The sequence below is a fragment of the Wyeomyia smithii genome, chromosome 3, assembly GCF_029784165.1.
Source record: "Wyeomyia smithii strain HCP4-BCI-WySm-NY-G18 chromosome 3, ASM2978416v1, whole genome shotgun sequence".
Classification (NCBI taxonomy): domain Eukaryota; kingdom Metazoa; phylum Arthropoda; class Insecta; order Diptera; family Culicidae; genus Wyeomyia; species Wyeomyia smithii.
This window is the reverse complement of record NC_073696.1, coordinates 216,977,331-216,989,895: the sequence shown is the minus strand read 5'-3', so window position 1 is coordinate 216,989,895 and position 12,565 is coordinate 216,977,331. Positions and strand designations below refer to the sequence as shown.

The window sequence follows — 12,565 nt, the reverse complement described above, 5'->3', positions numbered from 1 at the left end:
AAGTTCTCAAAAACATTTGATTTCTTCCTAATTCGACATTTTTGAGACACTATTGATTACGAAATTTTCTCAGCTTTTCAAGAAAACCAACAGAATTGAGCTAGCTATCATACTTCTTGTGATAGACCTCGTTAAAGGTAAACATAACCGAAAACTAGAAGAAGAGAATAAATCTGCAGTAGTTAAATTTTGACCATATGCGTAGAATTTTTTTTCATCAAATAGGGTCCTGTATCCCTTAAAGGATTTGATTAAAAGTGAGCTACCTTACACCCTGTGTACATCGTCATGTGATTTGTAACGACTACCTAAGTGAGAAGCATTCATTAGCCTAACAAAGATTTATGAATATTGTGGGAAGTTTTTTTTCCATTTTAAGAAAAATACCGAAAATACCGGTTTTTTCGTCTCTCCAATACCGGTATTTCGGTATTGAAAAAAATATCGGTTTTACCGGTTTTTGTTTTACCGGTAAACTACCATACTTATTATGTATCGTACTATATGATAATCGGTTAAGCGGTTTTGAGATTGATAAAGGTTGATAAAATATAATATATATCAGAATTTTTGTCAATTTTTTGTCAGCACCCCGAGACAGTTTTACAGCAAACCACCGATGACCACCCACGATTTCGGATCGCGAATAACTAAATAATCGCCAAGCTCAATTCAAAAGATAAACTTTAATCAAACGATCGATTACAACTGGATGAAGGACCGATCTCTCGCACATCCAAATGAGTACTGACATCAAAAAGCATTGTGAGTGTGTGCAAGGGCCAATCTGAGATAGGAAAATATTAAGGATGATCAATTTGAATCTGGCATTCGGCCAGACTGATCGTCATCCGGCCCGGATGATACCGGAACATCCGTTGAGCTGCCAGCATCTTCGTCGAAAGAATCGCCGTCGTTGTTCGGAACGAATCGTTTCATGAATTCGGCACACGTAGCTGTTCTGTTTGGCCCCTCCTGAACGCCAACTTTCTCCACATCGTAGCGCTCATTTCGTTTTTGCTTAGTAACACGATAGAGTCGTAAGAATTTTTTTGCGATTTTAAGATGACTACCAAATTGTGTACGGTTGATGGCTACCAAATCTCCAACATCGTATGCGTCCGGTATTTTGCGCTTCCGATCGAACTGCCGTTTCATCTGCTGTTGAGCTTCCGCTATCTTATTCCTTGCTTTCACACGTTCTTCTGCCCTTGCCTCGTAAAAGAGCTCGGATCTTTCCCGCATAACCACTTCCGCCAAACGAGCGTCTCCCGGGGACTTCATGATTGTTCCGAAGAGTAGCTCGAACGGACTTCGGTCGGTGCTGCGCTGGTGCGTATTGTTGATGTAGCGCCTCAAGGGACAAACATGCCGGTACCAATTTTCTGGATTTTCTATCGACAGTTTCGTTAGCGCAGGAACAATAATCCCATGGATCCTCTCCACTTGTCCGTTTCCTCGAGGTACACCAGTCGTAGTCAGCAAGTGCTCGATTCCTTCAGCTTCACAGTAGTCCTGGAACGCAGAAGATGTAAATGCAGCTCCACGGTCAGAGATGATTCTCCCTGGATTCCCAGAGGTCGTTTTTTGGGTATTCAACTTCTGCAGTACTTCTTCGGCAGTTGTAGATTTCTGCAGGCCCAGATCGCCGAGGTCGCTTTTTTAGTGGCATGTTCCAGTTGTGCAGACCAGTTCACTGCTGGAGCTCAGTCTAACTCCATTCTACTGGATGGAATTATGACTGTTTTTTGAGGGGTTTATGTTTAGACCCTCCTGTAGACATCATAACATGGTGGCGTTCAGAGCCGCTTGAACTCGGCTCGAATGAGTCGAGGTAAACTCTGACGATGAGGACGATGTCATCAGTGTATCCAATGACCTCACAACCAAGCTGTGAAAGCTCATTACCATAACCATGACCATAGCAAGCGCGAGAGAACTCCTCCTTGCGGGCATCCCTTGGTCACCGACATTATAACAGACGAATCGGCCAAGGTTGCTGTGGTCACTCTGCTAGAGAGCATTGCATGTATAGACTGTTCCGAAAATTATAAATACATCTTCTTTCTTGAATAAAACAAGAAATACAGGATTTTTCGGGTCATTTTATTCTGAAATATAGATAATAAGTGTTTTCTTTCCAGTTTTAATTCAAGTTGGGATTATTTTTCGTAGGATACGCGAAATCTCTAACTTGCCTCTTAATACTACTCATAAGCTTTTGCACAGTGTGTTCTCCGACCATTTTTACCACTTTAAGCCAATCTTTTTTAAATTTTTTAACATTGTCCGCTGGTTTGACATATTTCCTAAGCTTTGCCTTGGTCAAAGCCCAAAAAGGTTTAATAGGGCGAATTTCAGGGCAGTTTGGAGGATTCATCTCCTTTGGGACACATGTGACATTATTTGTTTTATACCACCCTAGTGCATCCTTAGAGTAATGGCAGGAAGCAAGATCGGGCCAAAAGATTGGAGGATTGTTATGCTGCTTAACCATGGGTAACAACCTTTTCTGCAAACACTCTTTCACGTAAATTTCATTGTGTCATTCGTAATGAATGGACAAGATATTTTCCCACATTCACAAATGGCCTGCCAAACCATTACCTTTGGTGTGACGGAATCTAAGTACGTCTCACCGTTGCCTTTTGTAATACAATTTCTTTAAATGCCAAATTCTGTATCTCTCCTCATTACTCCAATTCGCGAATTTGTATACCTTTTGTTTGAATATTTGAGTCTTGCTTCACACTATTCGATCATATAAAAGCCAGTTGTAGGCAATAGAAATATATCAGTTGAATTCATTATATCAAACGTGCCTCGCGTGTTTTATCCATCCGAACGAAATTCCGTAGTTCTCTCCGACGCTTTTCGGACCGCGTAAAATCATATGGTCCTTCGAGCCGAATTCGCGAAAGTTATCGTCGTGAACCGCATAGTGCCGATCAATTGGCCTCGTTGCCCGCCAATTCTACGGTCATTTAGTGCTTCTGTCGATCTGTGACACAGTGTTCGAAATACTGTCCTTTTGTGGAACGAAAAGTTTCGAAGTGTGAACTACGTGATTTTCACGATGGAAAAGTTAATCCGCGAACGAAAATCTATCGAGCCACGTATCAAACGTGTGGCCGAAGCAGTGAAAAAACTAGAGACAGAAGTGGCTGAAGAAACCGAAGTGCAAACGGAACTCGAAGTGCTGGGTGATATTTGGGCTGCATTTTGTACAGTGCACAAAAGAGTGTTGAACGCATGTGACGATGAAGATAAATATGCCGACGCTGCGCAAAATCAGTGCAATTTCGTACGCGTTTACATTGGACTGAAAAATCGCCTTGCGAAAGTGCTAAAAGCGGTGCAAAATCGCGATCGCAGTCAAGAAGAGCGATCTCCGCCGCAAAGTGAAATAATTAACCAACTTGCCCAGCAACAAGCAGAGTTACTCAGCATGATGGCGGGTAGAATGGCTGCTGGCGCTAGTGCACCCACTGCTGTTGCTGATTATGCCCACGATCCCATACCGCTGTCCGATCTCAAGCTGCCCCGCATGAACCTTCCTTCCTTCGCTGGGAACTATCTCGAGTGGCAGTCTTTTTTCGATTTATTCAAGAGCATGGTTGACTCGAACCCATCGATCAAGGATAGTCAAAAATTGTATTTTCTCAAAACTCATCTCTCTGGAGAGGCTGCAACGCTTATCTCCCATCTAAAAATTGAAGATGCAAATTACGCTCCGGCTCTGGCAAAGCTTAAAGCTCGCTATGATAAACCGCTCGAGATAGCTCACAAGCACATTGAACGCTTTCTCAACCAACAAGCCTTGACGTCACCGTCTGCTCAAGGTTTACGTTCATTGCATGACATCTCCGACGAGGTTGTTCGTGCTCTTCAAGCCATGCAAAGAGAGGATCGTGATACTTGGCTGCTGTTCATCCTCATCGGAAAACTGGATTCCGAAACCAAGTAGCTTTGGTATCAAAATGTTGCTGATATGGAGGAAGCTGGCATCACTTTGAAAGCTTTTCTCGCATTCATCGACTATCACAGTTTCGCTCTGCAAGCTGCTCAGCCTACTAGACAACGAACTATTACTGCTAGTAAGCTTCCAATTAAGCCGCAGTATAAGAGAGCAACCGCACTCGTCGCCACCAATACAACATCAAATTGCGACGTTTGCGCCAAATCCTCTCATCCTCTCTACCAGTGCTGTAAGTTCATCCACATGAGCTCAGAGGAAAGACTCGCTACAGTAAGCTCTCACAGACTGTGCCGCAATTGAGCATGAGCATGAGCATGATTGACCGCCCGCGGTTGCTACTCCGTTATTGCCAGATCAGCTGTAATTACACAGAGAACCAATGGATGATGCTTGGGATTAACATTCATCCTCAATGTGTAAAAACTGGTGACCTTAATCTTTATATTAGGCAATACCAGCGCCGGCCGCATCCGAATGCAGGTCAAAGAAGGAGTGTGTATGGGAATATGTTGACGTGATACTCGCTTTATTGGAAGCCGAGAACACCTCTGCACTTCCACGAGAAATTACTGGGATGTTGGAGAAAAGGGTAAGGTTTGCAGCAGGTTTCGTTTTGGTAAACGATGCGCTGAGTTCTAATACCGGGTTCATAATAACAAATATCGCGCGTACGAGTTCATTATATCTTCTACGGAAATCATAACGCGATCCGAACTCATTCCGGTTGATGATGTAACACCGCAAAAATAAAGCGCACGCGAGGATACCGGACCTATAACCTAATCAAGACAGACTCAAATATTCGAAAATATGCTTATGAAGTCTTTATGCAACTACCGAAACGTATCTCTCATTGATTTATCTCAGCTGACTACACAATGTTACGAAGCAACCAGATATGCATTACCCAAAAACAAGAAAAAAGTAAATATATAGACCCTCAACACATACTGCAAGCGGTCAGCAAGAGATCTTCAAAAACGGCCTATTTGCTTGGCCATCGCCGTTAGAATCGAACGAAAAAAAAAGAAAAAGAAAAAAAATCCTGATATTTATTGCAAATAATTGCGATATTTGGTGGCGATTAATAACAATGTTTTGTCGCGATTAATTATTTACGATATTTATCTAACGAACGGAACCAATTCAGAATCACTGCGTGCTGGAATAGAACCTACGGGTGGTCAGTCTGCGAATAAATGGTTTGGTACACCTCGGAAGTCACAACACACCGAAAATCTATATTTGAGCAAAGCTCACCTGGGCCGAAAACACGTTTACCCCGGAAAGTTATGCGCGACCGCTCTATTCCCTCTTATCGACGCATACGCGCGGAGACACGGTATTTCGCGTTGATTACCACTTACTTCTTGAATAATAAAGCGAAGATACCTACTGAGTATGAAAAACTGGCAAAGTTTCATGCATTCATAGCTAGAAAATTTTTAAAAATGCAAATATGCATATCTAACAAGACCGAGTACTAATTAGATTTAACAAAATGCCAAAACAATCGCAATCAAAATTTATTTGCCATGCTGACCGACAAGATTTCTACTTAATTAAATTTAAAATTGTCTATGTGTTTCAGTATTTACTCAAAAGCTAGAAAAATTATAAAACAAGGGCATAAAACTGCACAAAATGTTCGTAACAGCGTCTCCGTTCACCTGAGGAAATAATATCAACAATGAAGACTGACGCGCAACTGTTTCGACACAGTTTCGGCCCAATCGGTAGATTAAAAATATTCAAAACCGGCTTCCACGAGGCCGCGGTCACAAGCAGGGATGCCACAAACACAGACCAATCTGTGCAAAACAAAATTCCCACACAAGTATATGTACATACAGAACTGCAAACGCGCCCTTCAAAATACAGGCCGATGTTAGGCCGACGCCACACTGCAAAGGACGCGGCGCGAAATGCGTCCTTTCTCACGCAAGGAGAAAAAAAACAACAATGAAAACTGACGTGCGTTAGAACACATCCAGAACTGTTTCGACGCAGTCATCCGAACAGCATCGGCCCCAGTACGCACTGTAAACGATTGAGTGAGAAAATTCCAAAACCGGCATCTAAAAAACCGCGATAGCAATCAGAGATGCCACATATGTAAATTTAAATTTATTTGTGAATTATAAATTTCTCATCCATACAGTTTACAGTTTACAGATTTGTAAAGCCATATAGATTCCTACGATTTTTTACGAAATTTACAAATTTTTATACAGACTGGAAATCTGGAAAATCTGTAAAACATTTTCGATGTTCAGTATACAGAAATGTAGGATCCCCACAAAAGGAATTGTGAAAAGCAGAAAAAAAACATTGGTTCCCTTTTGAATGCAAATCAAACAAAAAAAAACACAGGCAAAACGTCACCAACACTAATACTTATCCTTTAATTCTCGCGTCCTCTCTGAACTTGGTGCGAGAACGTGCCGCACGCAAGAGCAACCTTGCACTTACTCACACACACTTATGGCAAGGCAAGGGCTAGCGGGAAACGTGCTCCGCCACCGAAAAAGAAATGCAGCTCTCACAAATTAGCCACAAAATTGCACGAATCTTTCACGGATTTCAACATTGACGTCACTCTCACCGATAATACGAAACCGCCACATTTCGTATTACCTTTTACTCCACCCTTTGCACTTAAAATATAACGATTACGCGACAGGAAGGCTAAATAAAATACGTCGACATTATTGCACTATCCCCAACCGTACACGAGAACCCTCGGAACACTTCATCGCGATTCAAATCAAACACTTGGAATTCACACCGAAACAACAGCGGCCTTTATTCAATAAACGTAGACACATCCCTTTTCCGGATAGAAAATATATCTTATAAAAACTTGGAAAAACGATGAAAAATTCCGACGAGAAACATTTTCACCCTCTTACAGACTGTGCCGCAATTGTCTAAGAAAGCACCCAGGCGAACCTTGCAAATCGGGTAACTGTCGCAAATGTGGTTTACTACACCACACCATGTTGCACTGTGCCCTCACCCCTCAAGATCGCCAAGCTCCTTCCGCATCGAATGCTGTTCCCTTAGGTGGTAGTTCGGCCGTCCAATCTTTGATTTCGGCCCTTGATTCCACTACTGAATTCGACGCCTCCAATGTACTACTAGCCACTGTGTCCATTAATGTACTAGACAAACATGGACGCCCCCACGCATGTCGCGCTGTTCTGGATTGCGCGTCCCAAGTAAGTTTTATTAGCCAGACTTTCTGCAACGCCTCGATTTGTTAGACGCAGACATGAATTTGGAAGGTATATCATCAACCCCCGCACATGCAATTGAATCGCGATGCACTGAATATCGTACCGCGGTGCCTTGCATGGTGCTTAACAAAATAACGAATACGCTGCCCATCAAACCAGCGAACACCAGCGGCTGGCCCATTCCGGATTCGATCACCCTCGCCGATCCGCTATTTCATCGCCCCGGTAAGATTAGCGTGCTTCTTGGCATTGAACTTTTCTTCCAGTTGCTTGAGCCTGGAAAAATTTCACTGAGCTCTGACGACAGTTTTCCCACTTTACAAAACACTAAGTTAGGGTGGGTGGTTGCTGGTCGATATCGGTATCCCACACCACAAGTGACGACAACTACATGCTTGTTGGCCACCACTGACGACAGCTTAAACCAGCAACTACAACGATTCTGGGAATTAGAGGAATATGCACCAGTTTCACCTCATCTTAGCGACGAGAAAAAACGCTGCGAGGATCATTTTTACAAGCACACCGTGCGAGACGATGATGGAAAATTTATTGTACGGCTACCGTTTCTGGATTCTCCGAACCTACTTGGTGATTCGCGTCAAATTGCCGAAAAGCGACTAAGTCACATCGAGCGAAAGTTGCTACGGAACCCTCATCTCAAGCTGGAATACCATGCCTTTCTCCGTGAGTACCTTGAGTCCGGCCATATGACACTCATCGAGAATCCTCCGAACGATGCTATTTATCTCCCGCATCATTGTGTGGTAAAGGAATCGAGTTCCACCACAAAATATCGCGTTGTTTATGATGCTGCAGCGAAGACTACCAGCGGCTTGTCCCTTAACGATATTCTCATGCAAGATTCGCTAGTGGACATTCTTTTTCGCTCTCGTTTTCCGCTAATTGTTTTCACCGGTGATATCAAGCAAATGTACCGTATGATTAAACTGGCCGATTGCGTTTATTTGTGCATTGTTTGGCGGTGGGATAGTAATGAACCTGTTCAGGCCTACCGATTAAACACAGTCACTTATGGGACGACGAGCGCATCGTACTTGGCGACAAAGTGCCTGCAACAATTATTGGAATCGTACAGACAGCAGTATCCGACAGCGGTTGGGAAGGCAGAAAGGGGCACCTACGTCGACGACGTGTTGTTGGGAGCTGACTCCGAAGAAGAAGCAGTCTTACTACGGCAGCAAGTGACGAAGATTTTCGCCTCAGGTGGTGTCCACCTGCGGAAGTGGGCATCAAACAGTGCAGCAGTACTCCAGGACATCGAACTCAACGATACTCGCACCATCAAGGCTCTTGGCATACACTGGCAGCCGTGCAGCGACGTATTCCAGTTCTCCAGCTCAACGCACAAGATCTTTCAGCCCACAAAGCGGACCATGCTTTCGCAAATCGCCAGCATTTTTGACCCCCTAGGCTTACTAGCCCCGATAGTCATCAAAGCGAAAATGGTCATGCAGCAACTGTGGGAGCTGATGGTGGACTGGGACGAAACACCCCCCGGTGAGTTGGTTCAAAATTGGTTAGTTTTGTGCAAAGCTTTTCCGATCTGAATTCATTACAGGTACCACGTCGAGTGATTGGCATGCGTCAAGCTTCTCGCGTCTATCTGCACGGCTACAGTGATGCATCCGAGCGAGCCATGGGTGCTTGCCTCTACATTCGGGCCACAGGTGATTGCGGCAATACATCGTCGCACTTGCTGTGTGCGAAATCCAAGACAGCACCGATTGGGAATGGACGAACAACATTACCTCGCTTGGAGTTGTGTGCGGCGGTGACTCTGTCCCGGCTGATAGCGAATGTGATGAAGGCAAATCCTATACATTTCCATGAAGTGCGGGCTTTTTCGGATTCAACTGTTGCATTGGCATGGATTCACGGAGGAGTTTCAAGGTGGAAAACATTTGTTGCCAACCGAGTGGCAGAAATCACTACGATCCTACCTGCAATCAATTGGCATCATGTGGATACACACAGCAACCCAGCCGATGTAATCTCACGTGGTGCTCTGCCAGAGCAATTGATCAACAATTCCCTTTGGTGGCATGGACCAGGCTGGATCGAGTCACTCAACACCGACGAAGTTACACTAACTTGTGCTCTTGACGTCACTCAACAACGACAAGTGGAAAGGGAGCAACGATCGACTGCCGTGGCGTATTTGGTTGTATACGAAAACCAATTTATCGACGACATGCTAGCCCGATACTACCCAAATTTACAGCTTCTTTTGCGCATTACAGCGCGAATGCTACGTTTCTCCCATCGAAAGCAGAGAGTATCAAATCGCCTTATGCCCCAAGAGATTGAGAATGCCATGGAAGGTGAAGTAAATCGTAGCAGCTCACTTCGTCAGTTGAAGCCTTAACTGGATGAACAACATCTTCTCAGGGTGGGTGGTAGGCTGCAACTTTCAGAGCTAAGTTACAACACGAAGCACCCGATTTTGCTGCCGCGCCACTCAATCCTCACCGCACTCATTCTCCATCACGAGCACCACGAACAGCTCCACTGTGGTCCGCAATCACTGCTGAGTGCTGTACGGCGACGTTTTTGGAATGTCGGAGGAACGAGTGCTGCACGCAAGACTTGTCGATCCTGCGTCGAATGTATGCGTGCAAGTCCTGCACAATTGCATCAGCTGATGGGACAGATTCCTGTAGATCGCCTAGCACTGAATCCCCCCTTCTCTATCACCGGCATTGATTATGCTGGGCCTGTTAACATCATCAATCGGCGTACACGTGGCGCTACATCTAACAAAGGCTACATAGCACTTTTCGCGTGCTTTTGCACCCGTGCCGTGCATCTTGAAGCTGTGTCGGACCTCAGTACATCTGCCTTCATTGCTGCATTCACCCGTTTTAGCAGCCGATACGGATTGCCAAGCAGAATTCACTCGGACAACGCTACCAACTTTCGGGGAGCAGCCCGAAAGTTCCGCGAATTATACCAACGCATCAACGAAACCGAACGGAACGATCAAGTGACCGACTTTTTCTCCAACAAGGGAATTGAGTGGAAGTTCATTCCTGCGCGATCCCCACATCACGGGGGCCTCTGGGAGGCAGGCGTGAAGGTAGCGAAATCTTTTCTGAGCGAAATTGGTGGTGATGAAGGCTTCACATTCGAAGAACTGAGTACCGTTCTCGCGCATGTTTCGGCTTGTATGAACTCTCGGCCGATTTTTCCACTCTCTAATGACCCGAACGACCCTCAACCTCTCACACCAGCTCATTTTCTCATCGGTCGATCACTACATTCTGTGCCGGAGATCAATCAGTTAGAACGTCATATCGGTTCCCTCAGCAGATGGGAGTTCGTTCAACGCATCGCACAACAGTTTCGAGCTCGGTGGCAGAAAGAATATGTGCACGCAAAACTTTTCCTTATTACTTTAGAAGCAATAGCGCAAAATTACCTTTTAGGTAACAAATCCATTACTTAAAAAGCAACAAAATTCTTCCCCAGTCAAGTAACAACACATACTGTCATATATTTAGCACGTGTTATGAGAGTACGACTATCTAATAATGGTCGTTTCAACCACATGCAACGTTTTTTCTGTCGAAAAATGCTCCCTTTCCACCTCAAGTCAAAAAAAAACACACACCGTCGCATAAGTTGCACATGTTACAAGTTTTTTCAATCTCCAATTCATCCGGTGGGCGTGTATTAGTTCGCTTGTTGTATGCATACGGAGTAGCGAAAAAATATGACAAGAGCTGCCAAGTAACATTTTCCCCGTCATAGAGTATGCAAACGTTGATGAATTCAAAGACTTGAAATGCGCCTTAAAATGCCATCACGATCTGTAAACTGCGTTAGAGAAAAATAAAAACATTCGCTTTCTTGCAAGCTTTTTTACAGCACATAATCATTGGTTCATGGAAACTCATTTGGACCTGTTTGAATATACAAAACTCGTGCCCATCCAGAACAATATTCGCAACTTCGGCAACTCTGGTCAGACAGTATTACATATTTCCATTTCAAGTAAACACTGGGGGACGAAACGAAAGTGTTTCTAATTGGACATTTGAGGTTGACGGTTGAGATTCTGATTATGTGTGGATGAAGGGAGACAAAAATGAACCAGATCGTTGCATCAATACAAATGCAGCGAGTGAAGTCTTGCCAACACATGCATTGCGGTGCTTGGTTGCATGTTCTCCTGCAGAAACTCATACAAGCGTGTGGCTGTCATAATTTTTATTACTTTTTGTTTGTTACTTTTTGTGTATAATGCGCAGTCATAAGACACAAAAAGTAATAAAAAATTGCCCAAAAGTAATAAAATATTCCCCGTTTGCGTTGGGTGTGCTATCCCTTCAGCGCATGGCAAAGTGGCAGAAAGCAGCTCCGAATATTTCAGCCGGAGATTTTGTGCTGTTGGTGGACGACAACGAGAAGCCTAAGCAATGGCCGATGGGCCGCATTGTCGGCACTTTCCCTGGAACGGATGGCCACGTCAGGGTGGTGGACGTCAAGACTGCCAATGGTACCACACGGCGAAATGTACGACGACTTCGGCGCATCCCGTTGGAGGATGACGAGTACGTGCCAGGACGAAATGGAGCGGAAATACCCAGACGTAATTTGGTGGGCGGTTTGTGGTGTGACGGAATCTAAGTACGTCTCACCGTTGCCTTTTGTAATACAATTTCTTTAAATGCCAAATTCTGTATCTCTCTTCATAACTCCAATTTGCGAACTTGTATACCTTTTGTTTGAATTTTTGAGTCTTGCTTCACACTATTCGATCATATAAAAGCCAGTTGTAGGCAATAGAAATATATCAGTTGAATTCATTATATCAAACGTGCCTCGCGTGTTTTATCCAACCGAACGAAATTCCGTTGTTTTCTCCGACGCTTTTCGGACCGCGTAAAATCAACCTTCTTGCCGAATTTTTCGGTGTAAATGGCATTCACTGGTCCAGGGACATCCTTTCCCTTCGGTGATGTATAAAATTGCGGTCCTGGCAGAGTCTCATAGTCCAGTTTTATGTAGGTTTCATCATCCATGATAACACACCCCATTTTTTTGGTCAGAAGTTTGTCATAAAGCTTCCGAGCTCTCGCTTTCACAGATTCAGCTTGTTTTGGATTTCATTTTGGCTGCTTCTGCTTCCGACGGGTCTGCAGACCCATTCTTCCCTTGGCACGCATAACGTTACTCGCCGAGGTTCCGAGCTTTCTCGCCACATCTCGTACTGATACTGAAGGATGCCGCTTGTAGTATTCCTTAACCTTTTTGTCCATTGTGGGATCAACAGGCCCGGGTTTTTTACCACGTCTTGGGGCATCAGTAAATGTGCACTCTT

At 44.3% G+C, this 12,565-nt stretch overlaps 3 protein-coding genes across 3 annotated transcripts in view; all 3 read left to right on the top strand.

The window, feature by feature from the left end:
• LOC129727187 (uncharacterized) overlaps positions 1-12,565 on the top strand; it is a 280,609-nt gene that overhangs the window by 97,313 nt on the left and 170,731 nt on the right. The window lies entirely within an intron of this gene.
• On the top strand, positions 3,077-3,967 carry LOC129729051 (uncharacterized). Its single transcript, XM_055687531.1, has one exon. The coding sequence runs from the start codon at positions 3,077-3,079 to the stop codon at positions 3,965-3,967; it is 891 nt and encodes a 296-aa protein (XP_055543506.1).
• Positions 7,254-11,871, top strand: LOC129729050 (uncharacterized). Its single transcript, XM_055687530.1, has 4 exons — positions 7,254-8,747; positions 8,801-9,568; positions 9,746-10,609; positions 11,575-11,871. Exons 1-4 carry the CDS (start codon positions 7,254-7,256, stop codon positions 11,869-11,871), a joined length of 3,423 nt encoding a protein of 1,140 aa, XP_055543505.1.

Bases quoted from the DNA above. Each gene is read 5' to 3' on its own strand.
- LOC129729051 (XM_055687531.1), top strand. From the start codon at position 3,077: ATGGAAAAGTTAATCCGCGAACGAAAATCTATCGAGCCACGTATCAAA.
- LOC129729050 (XM_055687530.1), top strand. From the start codon at position 7,254: ATGAATTTGGAAGGTATATCATCAACCCCCGCACATGCAATTGAATCG. The intron at 9,569-9,745 runs GTAAATCGTAGC...CACCACGAACAG, and splicing joins AGAATGCCATGGAAGGTGAA to CTCCACTGTGGTCCGCAATC. The intron at 10,610-11,574 runs GTGCACGCAAAA...CTATCCCTTCAG, and splicing joins CTCGGTGGCAGAAAGAATAT to CGCATGGCAAAGTGGCAGAA.